Here is a 22,672-nt window from a genome sequence, read left to right on the forward strand (position 1 = left end):
GAGAAGATGTCAGGGGTAAGCTTTTTTACACAGAGAGTGGTGAGTGCGTGGAATGGGCTGCCAGCAACAGTGGTGGAGGTGGATACAATAGGGTCTTTTAAGAGACATGGAGCTTAGAAAAATAGAGGGCAATGGGCAACCCTAGTAATTTCTGAAGTAGGGACATGCTCATCACAACTTCGTGGGACGAAAGGCCTATATTGTGCTGCAGATTTTCTTTCATTTTTCCTTTTCCCTACTTTTGTGGAATCAACAGAGGGCACCGCTTTAAGGTGAGAGAGGATTGATATAATAGGGATCCCAGGAAAAAGTTATCAATCCAGTCTTCCTTCTGGTTCATTGTTTAACTAACACAATGAATGTGCTCTTGGGTGGGAGGAGCAACACCTCATATTACATCCAGGTAGTTTCCAACCCGATGGCATAAACATCGATACCTTTAACTTCTACCTCCACCTTTTCTTTTCATTAACCCATACACCTGTCTCCTCCATTCTGTCTCCCCACTTCTCTCTACTCCACTGTGGATCATTTCCCTCTGGTTCCTCTTTTACTTCCTTTTTTTTCCATGGTCCGCTCTCCTATCCTATCAGATTCCTTCTATTCAGTCCTTTATCCACCTACCACCTCACTGCGTCTCACTTCATCTCCCACCTCCCCCACCCGCTCACCACACTTATCTTGCTTCACCTATCATCTACCAGCTTGGACTCTTTCCACTTCCTGCACCATCTTATTCCAACTTCTCTCCACTTCCAGTCCTGATGAAAGGTCTCGGCAGGAAATCCCTGTTTTGCTTTATCCACCTTTATATAAGCTACCTGACCTCCTGACTTCCTCCAATATTTTGTGCATGTTACTCTGCATCTCCAACATCTGCAGAATCTCATTGGGACAGAGTGCAGAATGCAGAGACTACATCGGGTCTCACTTATTTCGAGGAGGCCACACCTGGAAAACTGCAAACAGTATATGACCCCCAACAGGCAAGATGTCTCATATGGAAGGACGGTTTGCCACCCTGACTAGTGGTGAGTAGAGAGATTAGGGACAGGTCTGACACTTCATCGACTTGCAGTTGGTTTCCAGCCTCTGCACCCCTTCTGTAAACCTTTCCCTTTTGTGGACAACACTTCCACCTGGTGGTGATTTGCCACAACAACAGGAGTCCCTGATTTGTGGACCCCATTGTCACCAGGTGGCGCTCTGTCGCAATAACGCTGAGAGACAGAAATGCAGCAGCCTGCTGAAATGTTTATTCAAGATTCAGGGTTGTTTAATTTCATTTCCAGCAGACAAGTGCAAATGGGATCAAAATAATTATTACTCCGGCTCCAATGCAACACAAATGCTGCGTAGTCTCCTCCCTGATGGGAATGGGACAAACAGTCCATGAGCGGGATGGGTGGAGGTAGATTATGAAAATCAGGTTGATGATCAATCTCAAGAGAGGGAATTTGGAAAATACCAATGAGATGCCTTTTAGAATAGCTTGTAATTGTGCCTGCTAAGAAAAAGTTAATTCTTAATTGGGTATTGTGCAATGAACTAAATTTGATTAGGGAGCTTATGGTAAAGAAACCATGTGGATGCAGTGATGCATGTTAGAATTCACCCTGCACTTTGAGAGGGGAAAAGGTACAACAAGATGCATTATTATTAGTGGAGTGAGGGGAACTACAGAGGTACGGGAGAAAAGCTGACCAAAGTTGATTGGAAGGGGACACTAGCAGGGATGATGGCAGAACAGCAATGGCTGAAGTTGCTCAACTTGACAGCCTCAGGGATGAAGAGAAACACATCATATTCCACCTGCATAGCTCCAATCTGAAGGCATGAATATCGATTTCTTCTTCCAGTTAAAAAAAAAATCACTGCTCATCACCTTTCCTTCTACCTTCTCCCAAGTAACACATTCTGACCACTGACATCTGGGACTTCCATACTCCTGCCAGTGTCTTCCACAGATAAGTGTGATTTACAATATTTATTTAGTTCATCTGCCATCACCTTGCACCCCACCCCATTACTACCTCTCCAGCAAAATTTTCCAGTCGTTTGATATTCACTTCTGCCTTTTACACTATATATACCTTAAGAAAAAAATGGTATCCTTACTGGCTAGCTCACCTAAGTATTCCATCTTAATGATTTTAGTTGCAATTTGTTCATTTTTAAAAGCTTCCCAATCCTTTAACTTCCTAGTAATTTTTGTTCTGTGCCCTCTCATTGGTTTTTCTTATCAGCCACAGTTTTGTCACCTTACCTTTAGAATATCACTTCCTCGCTGTGCTTTCCAAATTGTTTCCAGAAATTCCAGCCACTGCTGCTCTGTTTTCATCCCAGCCTGTTCTTTTCAAATCAATTTTGACCAATTTTTCTCTCATACCTCTCTAATTCTCTTTATTCCATTTCTGACTTTAGCTTCTCCTTCCCTAATGTTGGGGTGAACTTGATCATATTAAGAGCACTTGTCCCAAAGGGTTCCTTGAACTTAACTGACCTAATTAATTCCGGATCATTACAACACCCAATCCAAAATAGCTGATCCCCAAGTTGCCTCAACCAGAAGCTTGTAGGCATTCTAGGAATTCCTTCTCTTGAGAACAACACTATCCTAATTTTTTTAATCATCTGCATGACAATCCCCAATGACTATTGTAACATTGCCCTTTCGGCATAGATTTTTTCTCTCTCTTTGTAGTTTGTGGACCACATACTTACTACTGTTTTGGGGTCACTATACAATTCCCATCAGGGATTTTTTCGTACATTTGCTGTTCCTTAATACTACCCATAGGTTCTACACCTTCGAAATCGGATGTCACCTATTCCTAATGATTTTATTTAACATTTTACCAACAGAGCCACACAACTCCACTACCAGTTTGTTATTTCACTAAACATATAAATATCTGGGAAACAAAAGGACCTGCAGAAGCAAGTAATCGAGAGAAATACACACAAAGTGCTGGAGAAGCTCAGCAGGTCAGGCAGCATCTATGGATGGGAATCAATATTTCAGGCCAAGACCCTTCTTTAGGACTCTTGATAACCATGTATCTAGAAAATCAACAAACAAAAACAATAGAAGGTTGTGCAAAATTGGGAAAACCTTTGACAAAATTTAGTTCAGGGCTTTAAAAAGCCCTGCCAAACAGAGCTCAATAGTTAACAAATACAACAAAGGCAATAAACACTTTCATCAATATTGACATTTTTATGAAAATATCTTGGTCCCATTTCAATCAGTAACATTTACAAAGATAAATAAGAAATGAAATGACAACTTTAGAAAAGTCTATTTACACTCAGACCCACTTAGATCAACACTACCTTGGACAGAAGGAGGAACAGGAATAACACACATGAAACAAAAATCACACAACAGTCAGATAAAACTTCTAAGTATTTATTTTCATCAAAATTGAACATGATTCAGCACTCCATATGTGTATATGCAATTGTGTAAGAAATACAGACCAGAAAACTTAAATGAGAAGCTAACTCCGAAAAATGAATCATCACTATGGAATAAAACATTAACCAGTGGAATGAGTATGACCCTCTATGGGAGACATCCCAATAATCTGAGCAGACAAGATGTTGACAAGGAAACATCGAGCACCTGACTGAGAGTTGGAGACATCTTCCCAGAAACAGAAGGGTTCCTTGTAGGAATACAGGACAAGGTGGTTAACAAAAAGAAAACAAAAAATCAAAAATACATACAATACAGACAAGGCAATCAATGCAGAAAATGCCAAGAGAAACCAGACACAATCCAACACATTTCAGGATCTTGCAGCAGTTGAACTCAATCTGATTACTTATGCAGCTGCAATCAATGGCAAATATCATTCACCAAAATCTTGCTTTAACATACAAACTGATGAATGACCATGTTAACTTAATTAAGGCACAATAAATTCAAGACCAATCCAGTTACAGACAGAATCTCACAATTTCTATGATAATCGATACATTATTACAGATAGGACAATCTAAAATAACCATCCGGATATAATATTATAGGATAGGCAAGCAGGAACAACTCCCTGAATTGATAAAACCATTCCCAACACACACACGTTACTTGACCAGTGGAGCACCTCACTACAGGCATCAGTCAGGCAACTGAATCAGCTTCCAAATGTTGCTGTCATTCGTTATCATGCCCCACTGCTGATTCCCTTCTCCTCATCATATGTTCTTACCCCAACTATCGTCCAGAGCCCCAAACTCTTCCCTGTGCAGACCTGCCTCTGGTTTCTGACCCTGCTCCGTTGAACATCCAACTGATGGTTTCCCATTCGGCTTTCAGTCTTTAGAGGACAGTGGTGTTTTCTAACAACCCGTTAGAAGCAGGGGAAATGAGCCATAATGTAGAACTGATCCCAGAGTAAGGAGGGTAAATCCAGATGTCATTCTTCCTCAGCCCAGAGATTTCAGAGGCGAAAAAAATCTGAGACAGAACAGCAGTCAGCTCGACTTCTTCAGTCTACAGAGAATTCAAGGGGAACCTCTTCACCCAGAGTGTTGACTGTTTGGAACCCATCCCACAGAGACGAACAACAGGGGAGGATTTAAAAGGACTGTCGTGGAACAGCATCACTGGCAGGGTCCAGCACACCTAGGCGTGTTATAAATTCACTAAGTACCGGAAACAGAGTTTAAAATAAAACTGATTTATTTGTCTCAAATACAGAATATTAAACTCCAGTCCCATTAAAGGTGAATGTGCAGCAGAAGAAACTCCTCCCATGCCCAGTGACCAGGGTGCAGAACTGGATGCGGTGAGCAGCAGAAATAATTGCAGAGTTCAGCACCGACAGTCACACTCGAAATTGCATTCAGCAACAGTGATGGACAAATATCCAGCATGCAGCTTATTGAAACTTTCTCCCCAGTGTGAACCTGGTAGTGTGTCACAAGGTTACATTACTGAGTGAATCACTTCCCACATTAACAGCAGGTGAACAGCCTCTCCCCAGTGAATCCCAATAATATACATTTGGTTGATTTGGCTGAGAGACTCTCTTCCCAACATTTGAGCAGGTGATCGGCCTCTAATCGGTGTGAACTCGCTGCTGTTTCAGTAGATGAGATGATCGTGTGAATGCCTTCCCACATTCACAGCAGGTGAACAGTCTCTCCCCAGTGTGAACTCGCTGGTGTGCCAGCAGATCAGATGACTGAGTGAATCCCTTCCCACAGTTTGAGCTGGTGAACGGCCTCTCCCTAGTGTGGACTGACTGGAGTCTCTGTAGAGTGGAAGGGTGAGGGAATCTCTTCCCACAATCTGAACAGGTGAAAACCCTCTTTGCAGTGTGAACTGACTGATGTCTCAGTAGGTGAGATGGGAGAGTGAATCCCTTCCCACAGTCTGAGCAGCTCAATGGCCGCACCCCAGTGTGAACTCGCTGGTGTGCCAGTAGTTGACATGACTGAGTGAAACCCTTCCCACATTCTGAGCAGGTGAACGGTCACTCCGCAGTGTGAACTCGCTGGTGACTCTGCAGGTAGGATGATCGAGTGAATCCTTTTCCACAGTCTGAGCAGCTGAATGGCTTCTCCCCAGTGTGAACTCGCTGGTGTGCCTGTAGGCTGGATGACTGAGTGAATCCCTTTCCACAGTCTGAGCAGGTGAACGGCTTCTCCCCAGTGTGAACCCGCCGGTGTGTCTGGAGGTTGGATGACTGAGAGAATCTCCTCCCACAGTCTGGGCAGGTGAAATCCCTCACTGCAGTGTGAACTGACTGATGACTCAGTAGGTGAGATGATGTGGTGAATCCCTTCCCACAGTCTAAGCAGGTGAACGACCTCACCCCAGTGTGAACTGACTGGTGTGCTTGAAGGCTAGCTAGCTGTGTGAATCTCTTTCCACAGTCTGAGCAGGTGAACGGCTTCTCCCCAGTATGAACTCGCTGGTGCGTCTGTAAGTTGGATGACTGAGTGAATGTCTTCCCACAGACTGAGCAGGTGAACGGCCTCTCCCCAGTGTGAACTGACTGGTGTCTCCGTAGGTGAGATGACTGAGTGAATCCCTTCCCACAATCTAAGCAGGTGAACGGCCACTCCCCAGTATGAACTCGCTGGTGACTCTTTAGGTGGGATGAGCGAGTGAATCCCTTTCCACAGTCTGAGCAGGTGAATGGCTTCTCCCCAGTGTGAACTCGCTGGTGTCTCTGTAGATTGGATGACTGAGTGAATGTCTTCCCACAGACTGAGCAGGTGAAATCCCTCACTGCAGTGTGAACTGACTGGTGAATCAGTAGGTGAGATGATATGGTGAATCCCTTCCCACAATCTGGGCAGGTGAATGGCCTCTCCCCAGTGTGAACTCGCTGATGTAACTTCAGTTCAGATGAGTAAGTGAATCCTTTCCCACAGTCCGTGCAAGTGAACGGTTTCTCCCCAGTGTGAACTCGCTGGTGAGCCATTAGGTCAGATGACTGAGTGAATCCTTCCCCACAAATTCAGCAGATGACCAGCCCCTGCCCAATGTGAACTTGATGTACCTTCAGTTGAGATGACCGACTGAATCCATTCCCACTGTCTGAGCAGATGAATGGGTTCCCACCTGAGTAAAATGATGAGCGTGCCAGTCGGTTAGATGATCAAGTGAATCCCTTGCTCCAGTTAAAAATCTGGACAGATTTAGCAAAACTGGTGTGTTGTGTTCGAGATTCCCGTAGACAAATTCCGTGTTATTTGTAACCTGCAAAAAGATTTACAAAATCCATTAATGGGTGTAGGACAACATTTCAGATGAGATCACTTGAGTTGCCAAGGTGTAATCTGGCATCACACTGTTACAGTGAAGTTCAACACAATTTGGAGGGAGAAATTGGGCACAGTGCTGGTAGCTGTAATGACCATCAAACTCTGATGCTCTTTCTGTCTCTATACGAATGGGGCATTCCTGCCATCTCCAATCTGTGACCTGGCTCAGTTTGACTCTCTCCATTGGTATTATTCCCTGTTCCCACTGAGCAGCATGGGTTCCTGGCTCCACAGTAACTGAAATGCTCTCATGCAAATTGCCAGCAGTCCATTCCACCCACCCACCACTCTCTGTAAAAAACTTACCCCTGACATCCCCTCGGTATCTATTTCCAAGTACCTTAAAACTATGTCCTCTCCTGGGAAAAAAAACTCTGTGACTATCCACACGATCAATGCCCCTCATCATCTTATACATCTAAAAAGGGCTCTAAACATGAACAAGGAAATCATACATTTGAGGATTTGTCAGAAGTATACAAAATTATGAAGGTATAGATAGAGTAAATGCAAGCAGCTTTTTCCACTGAGTTTGGGTGGGATGACAACCAGAGGTCATGGGTAAGTGGGGAAGGTGAAAATTTATTGGGAACACGTTGAAAAGCTCTTTAATGAAATGGTCATGAGAGTGTGGAATGAGATGCCAGAGCAAGTGATGAATATGAGCTCAGTTTCACCATTTAAAGGAAGTTTGGATGGGAGCCTGGAGCCCTAGTTCATTTTCTCACAGCTTATTGCACACTTCTACATTGGGAATTCTACGTAATGATTAAGGGCACATTTGACAAACTCTACCCCATCTATTCCTTTTACGATATGGGAGTCCCAATCAATATATGGAAAGTTAAAATCAGTTACTGTATCAACCTTTGTTTCTTGGCATGGTCTGTGATCTCTCTATAAATTTGTTCCTCTAAATCCCTCAAACTGTTGGGTGCAACCAAGTCCCAATACTGGCTACAGTATCATAATTCCCTTTTCTGAGCTCATCGAGCTTTCCTACGATGCTTCTTGTATTGTGGTATACACAGGTCAGCACATTCATCGCACCATGCTCAACCATTTGATTGTTGACTCTATCTGAGGTCTGAACAACATCTGACTGGTGTCAAAAAAACAAACTCTCCCTCATTTTCCCAAAAACAAAGCCTTACCACAAGAATATTCGTCCCCTCTTGTTTTGTACCCCTAACAAATCCCCAATCACCACTTTGACATTCCTCTGCCAGTAATCCACCCCAACAGTTTCTAAAGCGGTCCACCTGTTGTTGGGCGAGATGGCCACAAGAGTACTCTGCGATAGGTATTTAAACTCATTCCCCTTCCTGATTCTCACCCAGTTTCCTGTGTCCTGCACCTTGGGAGTAACTCGCCTCTCTTCATATCTATCATTCCCTCCAACTCCTGGATGATCCAGAATTCATCCATTTCAAGTTTCAACTCCTTAAAGTGCAGGGCTACAAGCTGCAGCTGGATGCATATCTTGTAGGTGAGGGCAACAAGGACATTGGAGGTCTCCCCACCTTCCCACCAATGTCCCCTCTAATTCGTAATGACCAGTGTGCACATAAATCTTGTACTGTGCATTTTTTCCCAGTGACAACATGTGCAAAATGAATTTTATATAGAGAGGTATTCATTTTAACAGCTAGCGACCCACTGTCGATAAGAACTTTGATCTCCTCTGGGTTCGATCGAGCTCATCTGCACTCTCACACAACCTATGTAGCAGGCTTATAAAGGGGAATGAAGAATTTTCTCACCAGAGCTTTTGCACATTGTCCATATGTGGTTTGCTTGCTAAATTATGCTTTAAAAATATCACTCTAAATATCACTCCACTTGTTCCCACGTGTAAATTCTCCAGAAACGTTTGTATCGCCACAATACACACTAACACCAGTTTCTATATTGGACATAAATATTTCCCCTGAACCCTGCTGAGGAATTGAGGACATAGAAAAAAATCACTTTGAACCTATGTAACCTAAAAGAATAATTGGGACTGAATAGGAATTTTTGAACTGAAGTAAACTCTGTCTTCAGCAGTTAGCTAAGACAGGCTCATTGCTGGTTCTCTGCGGCTTGCAGAGAGACACACTGAAAGCTGATAACATTATACATTGTACCCTCACTTGAGTAAAGGGAGGACTTGCTGATAAGGACAGGAATGAACATTGTCTATAATTAAGTCAGGGCCTTGCAAAGGGAATAACTGATAAGGACTGTACTGTACATCATCTGTAATTAAAACTTTGATTTAGTGAACCCTCTTAACTAAATAATTAAGTTTTGTACCAACAGACTTGATGAGCGTACCAGTTCAAATAACATCTCGCAATAGTAATGTATGGGGCTTACTATGTATAAATATACGGCTGTAACCTGATAAGTCAGTCCACTTGCCAGATGGTGGCAGTGCTTAAGTGCCTTCCCTTTGACAATGGGGTCTCAAACTCCTGCAGGAAAATGCGCAATAAACTGTGGTGACGATAAGAAGCTAGTCTCCCGAGTTTTATTCAGATTCAACTTTAGCATTTGGCATCACGAACAGGATCCCAATGTAGGGAAAGCCAAGCAGACGGGCTGAGTAAGTGGCTGGACCACTCTGGGAACTGTAGAGACCAACAATAGGTATTTTACCTTTTGTCGCTCTCTGTTAGTTCCTTTGGAGGTAAGGTGCCTCGCCTAAGGCTGATCTCATATTTGACAGGATCGGGAAAGAATCAGTCAGGAGACTTGTATAAGGTAGGCAAAATTTTACTAAGTGTGCAGGAGGCAGACGTGCCAGGTAAATTTATCAATTCAGCAGGGGGTGCCAGCTAGGTAAATTTATTAAGTGGGCAGGAGTGCCAGCTGGGTAAATATATCTGATTGTTAATTAAGAAGGAGGCTTTGTGCCGGGTAAATTACTTAGAGAACATGGGTCAATTGCTGTTGATTGATTCGAGCGGGCCAGGAGCAGCCCAACACAATATGTGTGAGAGTTTTCTAGACAAGGAAAAAGATTTGCGATTGTTGAGTGCAGCGCTGAATAAGAAATTGGGGAACAAAATGTGGCCACTGAGGGGAACTAGGGATACCTCATGAGAACAAGCAGTAAATTTGATATGGAAAAAGAACTTTGAAAAGAAGTGGAAATTATTGAAAAGGGAATGGAAGGAAAAGGCAGATGTAAAGTGGAACACTATATTATAAGCAAGTTGGAGGAATAATGCATGTGACAAAGGGATAGAGGTATGTACTGCAGAAGGAACACCAAAGGTTGGGAGACACTAAAAGTGGAGCGTGAATGGGTTGATGGACGCTGAAAAGTAGAGCAGGATAAGCAACATAAGCAAACCAAAGCCGGCCTAGATAGGACAGAAGGGTAACAACGTCTGTCTAAAGTTTGAACTGAAAGGGAACCCATGTCTGGCATACCAACCCGGTTTGAGGACAGTGACCGTGATGAGGAGTAGGCACCCACCGTACCTCTCCTACCTTACCGGGGCCAAGTGCACCCAGTGCTCTCGAACCCCAATTCTCCCAGTACTCAGATACGGTGGCCGCTCGGGTAAAACAGCAGCACAGGGAAGGGGAGGTCCCTATACCGAGATCTAGAAAGGGAATACCAAGGATTATTCCCAGACAGGCAGGGAAGAATCTAATAAAACCCCAGAGTTAATGGCTCCACAAGGACAATTGCCCACCTGAATGCTGCCCAATCCACAAGCAAGAGGAAGGACAGCACTCAGTGATTCCTGGGTCTGCAGCCTGGAAGCCTCAAGAAATGATAATGATCATGAATCAGGCCCCAGATAGAAAGGAAAAACCAGCACAGTTTGCTCATTATGTCCGCAGTACTATACAAATGTTTAATGCGAGTCCACAATATTTATTCAGTCTCTGCTGCATGATTCTCTCAGCTGATGAGGGGCAGAAATGGAAGGCAGAATTGAGATACCAAACCTATCAGGGGTTACAGGCGGGAAACCATAATGGGAATGAACAGACAGACCAGATTATTCAAGCCTTGGAAAGTGCTCTCCAGCAACCTGCAAATATCACTAAAGTACTTGAATGCAAACCTAAGCCTGGAGAATCAGGACTGCTTAACAACTAAGTTAGCCAACATAATTAAAACAAATAATATGGATTGACCTGACAACAACCGAAATTGAATGCAACGAGCTTTGCCATATTATCGGCTTTCAAATCCCGATCAACCCCGATGGGAACTAATATTAAATGTGAATATGTTCAGTGGGAAGGAGGACAGGAGCAGGCTATACCTGGGGATCAGAAATGGGAACAAAAATCTACCACGGGACAGGTGGGAACAACAACCCGTTTAGAAATTGACAAACAAGGATGCTTCCTACCATGAGTACCACCCCGCAGGAAGAGCCTAATGTAATACTGCAAGTTGCTGGAATTCCAATTCCATTTATGATTGATACGGGAGCAACCACATCCACTGTCGATCAGGAAATAGTATTGGAAAAGGGAATCCAGCTATCAGACACTACAATCACTCTGTCTGGGTTCAAAGGCACGGAATATACATATTCACGTACCCAGCCACTGCAAGTGGAATTCCAAGGGGACCCAGTGTGAGGTTTCATGTACAGTCACCACCGGCCGGTGGTGTAATTTAGGAGGAAGAGACTTGCTCTGTCCGTTGGAAGTCGAACTTCTATGCATGGACAAAGGTATCACCCTGGGACTAGCAAACAACCGACAGCTTCCCCAGTTTCGACGCACCCCCCCCCCCCCTCCACTGGTGGGCACTTAATCTGGACTCCACTGCATTTGAACCCCCCCTGCCAGCTGCTGACCCTCATGTGACTCTGTGCTATGGTGCTATGACCCTACAGGGAGCTCAACTGAGGAAAGCCAATATTATGCACCCCTTGAGAGACAGGAGTTCCCAGTCATGGTGATTGGAGAGGTTAAAGTAAGAGAGAGCAGTGCATTACTGGCTGAAGTTCCGGATTTCTTTTGGTGACAGACAGGACTGCTGGTTCCCAATATTACTGTTAGGGTTTGTCCTGGGTTCAAGCCAAAGAGCCTAGGGTTTTTTGCTTACACCTTGATGAAAGAAGCCTCCAGCACTGAGGGAGACTGGCAGGACTTGGCCGCGAGCCAACTCTGATACCAGAAGGAGTCTGAGGTGATGATAGGACATCTGGTAAGACACTCTTGAATATTGACCAAACCCAAGACATTGTACCCCATCTCTGGGCAACTTCAGGCACGGAGTCGGCCGCACCAACTGCCCCCTGTCCGGATCACTGTGAAAGAAGGACAGACTCTCCCATCCATTCCGCAAAACCCCCTCAAGCCCGAGTCAACGTTTTATGAGGATGGAAGCTCTTTTGTGGATCCACCAGGAAAACGATATTCTGGCTATGCGATAGTGACAGACAGTGAAGTAATTGAGCAGGCCTCTTTTGAAGCAGCTGTCTCCGCCCAGAAGTCTGCTCTGACTCGTGCCTGTATCCTAGTAACAGGCTAAAGTGCGAACGTTTACAGAGACTCCAATTATGCATTTGGAGTTGTACATGACTACCGGGCTCTCTGGGAACATGGGGAGTCCTGACTTTCTCTAGCCACCCCATTAATAGCGCCACCTTTGTAAACAACTTACTCACTGCTCTACAGCTACCTTGAGTTTTGGCTATTATTAAACGTGCAGCCCATACTCACATGTCCCATTGGGTCACTAAAGGCAATGTTTTAGCAGATAAGACAGCGAAAAGTGCGGCATGATCCTCGGTAGTTGTAGTCCCCTCAGATTCCTGTCGAGCAACCTTCAGTGACTTAAGCAGAACAGGTTTGTCAGACATGCAGGAGGTCCGTACTTTTCAGTGGGACACCTCTGAGGAGGAGCGCAAACTGTGGTCCCAGATGGGGTGCCAGAAAGACTCAACCTAGGTTTTTGGATCACCCCAGCGGGATAGGTTTGTGTTCCTACACAGTTCTACCAATACTGGTTGATTATTTACATGATTGTACACACCTGGGAAAGGAGGGAATAGTTGGTAGCCTGTACCCTGCACACCTGGTACAACTTCCTTGACAGGTGGACCTTTCTCATGTCTACAAGTTAATTTTATTGAATTGCCGAGAGGACATTGCTATATATACTGTTTAGTTCTTACAGATGTGTTTAGTAGATGGATTGAAGCTATTCCAAAAACCAATAATACTGCTATGACTGTTATGAAGGTATTATTACGGGAAATTATTCCTAGGTACAGCCTGCCAGAGATACTGAGCTCTGACAATGGCTCACACTTTGTGGCGAAAGTAAACAAAGAGGTATGTAACAAACTAGCTATCGAGCAACAATTCCACTGTGTTACACCACCCACGGGCCGCTGGCAAAGTGGAAAGAGCCAATGGCACTCTGAAGAGTAAATTGGCCTAACTAACGGTGGAGACTGAACTCACATGGTTGAAGGTCCTACTGTTAGCCCTATTCCACCTGAGGGTTACCCCACAGGGGAAAACAGGGTTGTCACCAGCTGAAATCATTTATGGACGGTCCATGAGGACACCCTGGGGTCCAAGACCTTGTGTACCATTGCTCCCAGAAAGTCTACCAGAAAAATTGGATATGCATACCCTCGGGGAAGAGATAGGGAAATATTTATGCCACATAATCAAAATTTTCCAAGTATTACATTCACAGGTATGACATGCTTACAAGGAAGAGAACTAACCCGCAGAGAGGAGTGACTACCCCACCAGAGGACCTGGGAATTTTGTCCTGATCAAGAACTGGGATCGAGGGAAACTCTGACCTCAGTGGAGAGGACCATATCAGATGTTACTGACCACTCCCACGACCGTGAAACTGAAGGAACTGAGCGGGAGGACTCCCTTGGACTAAAGGAATTGTATTGGCTGATTGTGGTGTTTGTGTTTATGTCTTTGAGAGGGCTCACTCCAGCATCCGGGGCCCCCATGTTAACACCTTTCTGTCTCTGTGTCACACCTATGCCAAACAGGTAGAACTAGGGGCCTGCTGGATTTGGGCCGAAATTCTGCAGCATGGTAAAACTATGATCCCAAAGTCAGTAAACCCGCTCAACCAGAGTGAGGAACTTTCAGCCTGGGCTTTCTCAAATAACACTCGAGGAACTGAGGTGAGGATTGTGGCTGTCAGTGTTTTGAGGGAAGGTATCTCAGGCCCCCACCAAACAGAACTTCCTATACTGGGAAACATGCATCCTGGCCATACTTGCAGGTGCCCAGCAGCAGAGAGGAATAACTGAGACTGAGCGATTTTGGATGACCACTTTTCTCTCCTATGGAGCAGCCAGGAATTCACGAGAGATAATCAATTGAGCTACAACACTTGAGGAGCTGGCCACAATACTGCAGGGGCCCTGACAGAAACACAGGCCCAAGCAACAGAAATATCTACTGAAGTAATTGCAATCCGGTAAACAGTTCTACAGAATCATATGGCTTTAGATTTTATCCTAGCTGAGAAAGGGGGAACCTGTGCTATTATTGACACAGAATGCTGCATCTATATCCCTGATGAGTCGACGAACATTACATCCCTCTTTGAGCACATTGCCAAAGAGATTGACAGCATCAAGAAAGTAGGGCAGGATTTACACGAGTTCACCGAAGGGTCAAAATGGTGGCCTTCGAAGCCTGTTTGGTAATATGTGGGGCATGATATTGCATTATAGCTTAATAGTTGTACATTTTATAGTAATAATTACCGTTGTACGCTGTTTCTACCTACTGATAAGTCAATGCTGTACTTGGTTGCTTTCTCTGTAAAAAATTACTGCTTTGTTGATCATGTAATGATCAAAAGGAGGGAATGATAAATTATGAAAAAGGGTTCACGCTTTGTTAAACAGCCTGTTTTGCCGAAAGAAAAGTGCTAATGATCAACAGATACGACAAGCCATGCTGAGCCATATTTCTTCTTGAGGGAAGCTAGTTAGGGTTTCAGGATGCTTATCTCCTTGTGTACTCGTGCATAGAGATAGGACAGCTTCAGTCTGTTCTGTGTTTGTAAGCCATTAGGAATATTTTGCAATTTGTCTTTAGCGGCTGTCATTTAGTAAATAACTTTGGCTCCAGCCTGTTTTGTGTAGGGGGGTATCAGGACGGATATATCTGTAGTGTAAGGGTAATTGTTAGTCAGTTAGTGGATTGGGTGGGAACAGTTGTAGATTGTTCTGGTTTGAGCGACTAAATAAAAAGTTTGTACTTATACGGTTCTCTGAGGGACTCTATCTGGATTCGACTTCCACAGAATGGGAGTGGTTTTAAAGGGCTGGGCTGCTGGAAGCACATTACCAGACCTGGAGTGATTGCAACTGGGTCTGACCGACGCATAACTGGTTTTTCTAGGTACATTCAGTCTCACTCCAACTATTTCCTACCTTCCTTTGTACAGGTATGTACTGTCTAAAGGACGAGTGTTTGAGTAAATGAGACTCACCAAACTTCGGATTCTCTCCAGTTGATGCTCTCAATCCTCGGGCTGGTTCAATTGTTGCTGTTCCCTTGTCTTCAGTCGTGGTTTGCTTCCAGTTGGGGTTTTTCTTCCAATAAGTCTCTTACCGCAGGTCTAACTTTAACATGAAAGATAATGAAGCACATTAACAATAAAAAGGAGAACCAAACATTTCTGCTTCATGTTACTAAGAACAAAACTCACTGAAATTTAAACGTTGAAGGCAAATCTTTCAGTCAGCAATCTTTTATTGTCCCTCACACGTCACAAAACGATATGAGATAAGAAGGAGCCATCATTCAGTCTTGGTAAGACTTAAGAACAGAATTAGGTGATTCGACCCATCTAGTCTGCCCTACCATTCAACCATGGCTGAGTTTTATTCCAACACCATATTCCTGCCTTCCTCCTATAACTGTGAAGCTACTTAAATGTACTAACCTCGGTCATAAATGTACCCAAATGGCAGCCTCAACCAACCTCTGCAGCAACAAATTCCACAGATCAGTCATATTTTGGCCAAAAAATTTTTCTCACCTCATTTTTGAAGGGAAGCATCTTTATTCTGAGACTGTGCTGTCAGATCACAGACTCACTGTCTCATGGAAACGTCCTCTCCATGTCCACTGTATCCAGCTTTTTCAGCATTCAGTAGGTTTTCTTAACCATACACCCCTCCACCACCCCCACTGCCCCTCTGAACTCCATTGAGCACAGGTCCAGAACCATCAGATGCTCCTCATACATAAAGCCAATTATTCCTGAGATTATTCTTGTAAACCTCGTTAGCAACAGATGTACTGAACACATTTCCAGGAATAACAGACAAATTGGTACCAGGATAATTTACAGGGAAAAGTTGTGGTTTCTTTACTATTCTACTATCACAGAACGAGCCATTTCCATTTCCAGGTTAAAACAGGTACATTTCAGGAAATATAAACCAGTCCAGGATGAATGCAGTAAAAAGAAACTAATAAACAGAAACACTTAGCAGGTAAGGAACAGCTGTGGGGAGAGGAACAAACTTTACAATTCAGGTTAATAATATTTCATCAGAATTACTTCAAACATTTTCAATTTTTACTGCAGATCTCCAGCAACTTGAGATTCTGCTTGATTTCCACCGAGTGACAGACAGGTGACAGTGAGGGGGGGGATTTCCAAACACAGTTTGAACACCAAACTCACGTGTCTATTTCTACTGTTGTAAATACAGAACAGCTCATTTACTCATAGCCTCTCCCTGTGAAGATGGAGTGGGAACTCATCCTCTCCTTAGATTAGCAGTCATTGCTTCCTAAGGAACTCCAGAGACAAACATCTGATCCCAGACCAGAAATACTCTACACCTCATTAGCCCAAGCAGCTCGATCCCCAGGTCCATTTTACCTGGATCAAAAACTGTGATATCCCAGGACCCAACCTCACAGAGTCACACAGCTGAATCTGCCACTCACCGACCCTGAAAGTCTCACACATCATCCCGCATCTTACACTGGGTAGTGCAATCCGGGATTTCCCCACAACCAATGTCCAGCTGCTCAAAATTTCTGCTTCATTTCAGAAGGACGACAATCCAGCCCCATCTGTAGAAGCACTAACCAAAGTCAAAGCCAAAACTAGCACTCCCACACCAATGCACAACAGAATTGGTACCTGATGACCCTCTGGCATTCCAGCTAACAAAAACTGATTCTGGAAATGACTCAGTTCAAAAGAACATTTCAGAATGAAGACAAAGGTGAGAAGAACAATTGTTGATATATAACATTGAGGTGGTGGGATACAGGGTAGACCAAGGTTGACCCAGATGGTTGATGCATATCACTGAAGTGGGGGGGGAGGGTGGGGAAAAGGTGGGGTTAGAAGACTGGACAGAGGTTAAACAAGATGGGCAGGGATGAGCAGATGGAACCAGGTGGGAGAAGGGATCAAGGACAATCACTGATGGTCCTCCCGCAATACGCAGATACTGAATTAAAAGTACATACTACTGCATAAAAGATTGTAAAATGACAAAGTTAGATAAACAATAAGAACTTTGCCATATATATTTTGACCCTCACCAAATTTTTACCAACAAGTTTCCCATCTGGACACTTCACACCTTGCATGGTAACCACTCTGCCCGTGACTGTGAGGAATGGCAGAGACCTTTGGATACAGATCAGCACATCACAGAAACTATTCTCCACACCCCCCCCCCCCCAGACTTCCCAGTCCCTCGGTAAAGCAGTCAGTGAAATCAAAGATCCCAACAACCTGAGTCGTTCTCCTTTCTTGCCCTCCCCATTCGGGGAGAAGACACAACAGCCGTAAAGCTCAAGGACAAACTTGAGGAGCCTCAGGAAGCTGGGGGAAGTTAACGGGACTCAGTGCCCAACATCCGATTGCCTCACAACATGGAAGAAGTATCACCACCCATTGGGGGATGTGCGCACACACCACATGATCTTGCGTCACAAGGCGGAGGGCGGGACAGATTTGCGGTAAACAACCTTACGTGACCTGTTGGTGGGACTTCTATCTCAATTCCGCAGAAATAGTCAGCCCGGGCTCCTGGTTTGGATCGTTCAATGCAAATTCAGTGAAGTCAACATATTTTTGACAAGCCCAGGTAACTGAAAAATAAATGAGTAATTGGCCCTCATTTCCTGGCTCATGGCCAACATCAGATATCCCCTCTCCAGATTGGTCGCAATACTCACCGAGGGGAAAGTGATATCTTCGTCTTGCAATGATACCGACCCCCGGCTCCCCAACCCAGGGGGCGAAAACCCTTTCCTGATCCCACTTCAGCACTGAGCGGAAAGGAAAACACCACCCACCGGAGATAGTGAGCATGCGTGAAGAGACTGTTACAGCTGCGGTTAAATGGGATCATGTCATCAGGAAAAATACATAGTCTGTCCACTCTCTCTGTTCCTTTCGTAATCTTATAAATGTCCATCCAATCTCACCCCAGCCTGCGCCACTCAGGAGAAAGCAACCCAAGTTTGTCCAGCCTCTCGTTTTAGCTCATGCCCTCTAATCCAGGCAGTACCCTGGTAAACCTCTTCTGCACCCTCTGCAAAGCCCCAACATCCTTCCGAGGATGAGGGCAACCAGAACTCCAGATGTGGCCTAACTAGTTTTATAAAGTTGTAACACAACTTCCCAACTTTTGAACTCAATGCTTCAACTAATAAAGAGAACCATGCCATTTGCCTTCTTAACTGATCAATCTGTGCAGTCTCTTTCGGGGAGCAAAGAACTTGGAGTCTAAGATCCCTCTGGTCATTGACACTGTTAAAGGTTTTGCATTTAACAGTGTACTGTCTCATACATTCAGGGGTGCAGTGCTGCCAGAGCGCCACTCTTACACCTCTGTAAAAAAAAAGTCAAAATTAACAAGCGGAGAATTTAACAGCGGCCACATATTAAATAGAGGGAATTTTACGGAAAGTGGGGTTGGGGCGACGGGGTGTTGGTCACTCGACCCATTGTCCTAGGAAGCTGGGGAATACCTGTACACAAGTGTGAGCATTTTTCCGCTCTTTCCAATGGGTACCATTGGATTTCAGTTAGGAGCTATATTAAGCAAGGAATGAAAATCGAAACCTAAGTTTAAAAGTTTAAAATAATAAAAGAAAAATTCACTGCTTGCATATCTTCGGACTGATTTTGATAAAATATTCAAGGTAATCATCCAAAATCCTCTTCTACACCTGGATAAATTTAGTTTTATTTACAAGCCAAATGCAAAAAAAACATTCTAGGCTATAAACTAGTTTTATGTCATTTCTACTATCATTCCTATTATTATCATTGGCCTCGCTCTACCAACTGTAGTTGATTGGAAAGAGGCTTTTCTTCTCTTTGTGTTGATAGGAAAAAGAGTAATTTAGAGAGGCAATGAACGGCACAAAAATGCATTTCCAAACCTCCCAAATCGTTGCTCTTCTCCCGTTAAAATTTGTCACCTCCAAAATACGATTCTTTTATTCGTATAGGTACAATAATAATGTATGTAAAGAGTCAAGCTTCTTTAACTTATTATATATTTAAAGACTAAACAGAACCTGTATAGGCCTAACCCTACGTGTGAGGATATTGTGAGTGTCGACACTGACAGATACACTTCCTGTCCAACTATTTCTGCGAGGGAAACAGTACGAGGCAGAGTACCGAGAGCTGTGAAACTTTAGGCCTTTTAACTTGGGCCACAAACTTATCAATCATCCCTCGTGCAGCTCCTGCACCTAAAAAATTGCCACTGCACCCCTGCTCCAGCCGTCTGGAAGAGCTCGGGCTTGGCCCTTTCCCAATGCAACCGGCCCCCAATTTACACAACCTCGAGATCATTCCCTACTCACCCCCACTCAAATTGGACAACCAGCAACAGCAGCTGCAGTCGGTACTGCGCATGCGTTTACCAGGAGGTTCTCCGCAGCGCCACCAGTGCTCGGAGGCGAGACGGACAACAGAGACAAAGTGACAAAGAGACAAAGCCCGACTGCAAATTCAGAGCAACACACACAAAATGCGGACGGAACTCAGCAGGCCGGGCAGCATCTATCGAAAAGAGTCAACAATTGACGTTTGCAGTTGAACCCTCCTTCAGGACTGACATGGAATGGAAGAAATATCTGAATAAAATCGGGGCGGCCGATGAAATGGCTAGCTGGAAGATGACAGGTGAAGCCAGGTAGGTGGGAAAGCTCAAGAGCAGAAGAAAATAGAATCTAATAGGAGAGAAGAGTGAGGAAAGGGATGGAGCAGTGGAAAGTCAGAGAGGAAAAGAGGGAGTGGGAGGGAGGGGTGTGAGGGGAAAATTTGTTCACCGGAAGGAGAAATCGATATTTATGCCATCAGGTTGGGGCGGGGGGAGGGGGGGGGGGTCCCAACCGGAATATGAGGTGCTGATCCTGGACCCTGAGGATGGGTTAGCCAAAGATGGGTTGACACGTCGGAACGGGAATGGGAATCGGAAAGAAAATGTTTGGTCACCAGGAAGTCCCGCTCGGAGCGGATAGTTCAAAGGTTAATTTATTATCAAAGCAGGTATCCACAAATAACGCTCAGAGAGGAAAAAAATGAGACTCCCACCCCACCTCACGCATAAAAAAGAACGGCATCCCAAACATCAACCCCCAAAACCCACCCCTCCGCACAAAAGGGAACAATAATATCGACCCCCAATATAAAAAACAACCCTACCCCGTACAACTGCGGAGGAGCTGGTGTCACCAGTGTAGAGGCGGCCGTATCTGGAGCAACGGACACAATGGGCGACCCCGGAAGATTCACAGGTGAAGTGTCGCTGCACCTGAAAGGATGTTTGGACAACTGAGAGAGTTCGGCCGTCTGGTCCTTTCACTGTGACACCACGAACTCCACATCAAATCCGTCCAGACGAATCTGGGTGAACTTTAATGACCAATCAATATAATTCCTCTCAGCGATCAGCTGTCTGAATGATCCCCTGACTTTGAGAGGAAGGGGTACCTATGGTCCACATTGTCAAAGTGTTGAGTTTACCAGGAGACAAAGACTGCAGGGACGAGAGGCTTTCGGTTGACTTTCTGTGGCTTTGTGTGTGTGGACCCCGCAGGCAATTCTGATGTTTTGACCCGAATCGGGACAAACACCACAAACACTGGTTTCAGTGATGAAACCCGTGATTAATACTGCTGTCCCACTGAATTCTTAAGAAATGTCTATTAAAGTGCTTTTAAATACGAGCGCTCGCCCACAGGTGACGTCAGACACACACCCCTCGAGCCTGACGTCACACATGGGTTCCAAACACCGGGATCTACTCTCACGTCCGCGGTGTCTTACGTCACCTACACGCAGGTGAGCTCGTGCTTTATCGGTTTAACGGCAGAGCTAATAATCACGTGACCAACCCATTTCTCCTCCGCTGTCAACAGAGGATTCAGCAGCTGCGCTATTCCCATTGGTGCGAAGCGATGTCAATCACTGGTTACAATCAGTCGCAGAAGCGGGCAAGCCGAGTGGGCGTTACCCCCGCGGCAGTCGTCTCCCGCTCAAGTGTCGATCTCCAGCCCGACAAATCCCAAAGTAAATGTCCCCATGTTTTGATTTATTTCCATTTCCCTCCGAGGGATGTTGGGGGCGTTTCCTGCGGTCGGAGTCTGATGTATCACTGAGAGGTAGGAGGAGACCTCTCGGCCCATCGGTTTGATGCCGGTTCCCCGGAAGGGGGGATTTTATTGGAAGGATGAAGATGGTGCGAGAGGAATGCTTGTCCTGGTGGGTACAGGAGAGGCTGATCTGTAGAAATGTCTGAGCCCATGGTGGTGACGAGCAGAGGGATTCACCACATTGGGGGCAAACACCGGCAGACTGTTGACCAGCAAGCGGGGCCAATGGTCCAGGCAAAGTGACAATTATTTGGGCTTTGTTGAGATTGTACCTGGAATATGGTGTAAAATCCCGCTCCCCACACTAACACGGGTTATACAGACTAAAGAGCAAACTGCCGGAGGAACTCAGTGGGTTGGACAGCATCTGTGGAGGGAAATGGACAGTCAACATTTCGGGCCGAGACCCTCCCTCTGGACTGAGAGTGTACGGGAGATAGTCAGAGAAAAGAGGTGAGCGGTGGGGATGGGGCAAGAGCTGGGGAGTGAGAGGTGGATCCAGGAGAGGGGGAGGTGAGTGGTTGGGGCAACACGGGGCTGCAGAAGATGGAAATTAATTCCATGGAGGATTAACAAAGAGGTTAGAGAGTGTTTGTTGCAGAGAATGTAATGAAGATTCACCAGGCAGATCCCTGGAGTGGTAGGGTCATCATATGAAGAAAGATCAAATGTAATCACCCTTTCATTTGGAGAATCAAGGACTGAGAGGTGAACACATTGAAATGCACAACATCATTACTGATTGAACCAGGGATCCCAGTCTCTGAAAAAGGGGGTGGATTGTCCGGGACTGAGATGAGCGGATATGTCTCCACTCCAAGGGTGGTGAATGGTTGTAAATCCCCATCACAGAGGGTGGTGAAGACTCCATGATCGCTGTCACATAAAACAGAGGCCAGCAGATGTGTGGAGACCAAAGGGATCAAGGAAATGAAGATCAGGCAGAAACATGTGGCTGAGATGGGAGTGCAGCAGCCATCTTGTTGATGGTTAGAGGGGCTCAATGGCCACAGATAGAAAAGAGCAGAGAGATCGAATGGACCTGCGAGGTAATCTCAATACACAGAGGTAGTGAGTACCTGGAATGAGCTGTTCAGTGTTTGCATTGTTGGTTATCTACCTCGGGTTCAGTGTCCTCACGTGTTTGGAAATTCTCACTCACTGTCATCTGTCTGTGAGAAGCTGGAAATTAAAGAAACACTGAAGACCTGAAATCAGATCAGAAATTGTTTGAAGCCATTCCAACACAGGGTGTTGG

General features: G+C 45.0%; 1 protein-coding gene across 6 annotated transcripts; it reads right to left on the bottom strand.

Annotated features, from left to right (window-relative positions):
* Window positions 1-3,398: 3,398 nt before the first annotated feature.
* Window positions 3,399-19,691, bottom strand: LOC132404570 (oocyte zinc finger protein XlCOF6-like). Of its 6 annotated transcripts, none has more exons than XM_059988802.1 (4): window positions 19,621-19,691; window positions 15,248-15,380; window positions 12,478-12,590; window positions 3,399-6,721 (listed from the first exon to the last, which is right to left on the bottom strand). In XM_059988802.1, the coding sequence occupies exon 4, from the start codon at window positions 6,441-6,443 to the stop codon at window positions 5,487-5,489; it is 957 nt and encodes a 318-aa protein (XP_059844785.1). In that variant the 5' UTR covers window positions 6,444-6,721; window positions 12,478-12,590; window positions 15,248-15,380; window positions 19,621-19,691; the 3' UTR covers window positions 3,399-5,486. The 6 variants fall into 6 exon arrangements, with proteins under 6 accessions (XP_059844785.1, XP_059844789.1, XP_059844786.1 ...); XM_059988806.1 differs by having other exon boundaries at window positions 15,248-15,376; window positions 19,621-19,665; XM_059988803.1 differs by lacking the exon at window positions 19,621-19,691 and adding an exon at window positions 17,974-19,111.
* Window positions 19,692-22,672: the final 2,981 nt, after the last annotated feature.

This window comes from Hypanus sabinus, chromosome 14 (assembly GCF_030144855.1).
Source record: "Hypanus sabinus isolate sHypSab1 chromosome 14, sHypSab1.hap1, whole genome shotgun sequence".
Classification (NCBI taxonomy): domain Eukaryota; kingdom Metazoa; phylum Chordata; class Chondrichthyes; order Myliobatiformes; family Dasyatidae; genus Hypanus; species Hypanus sabinus.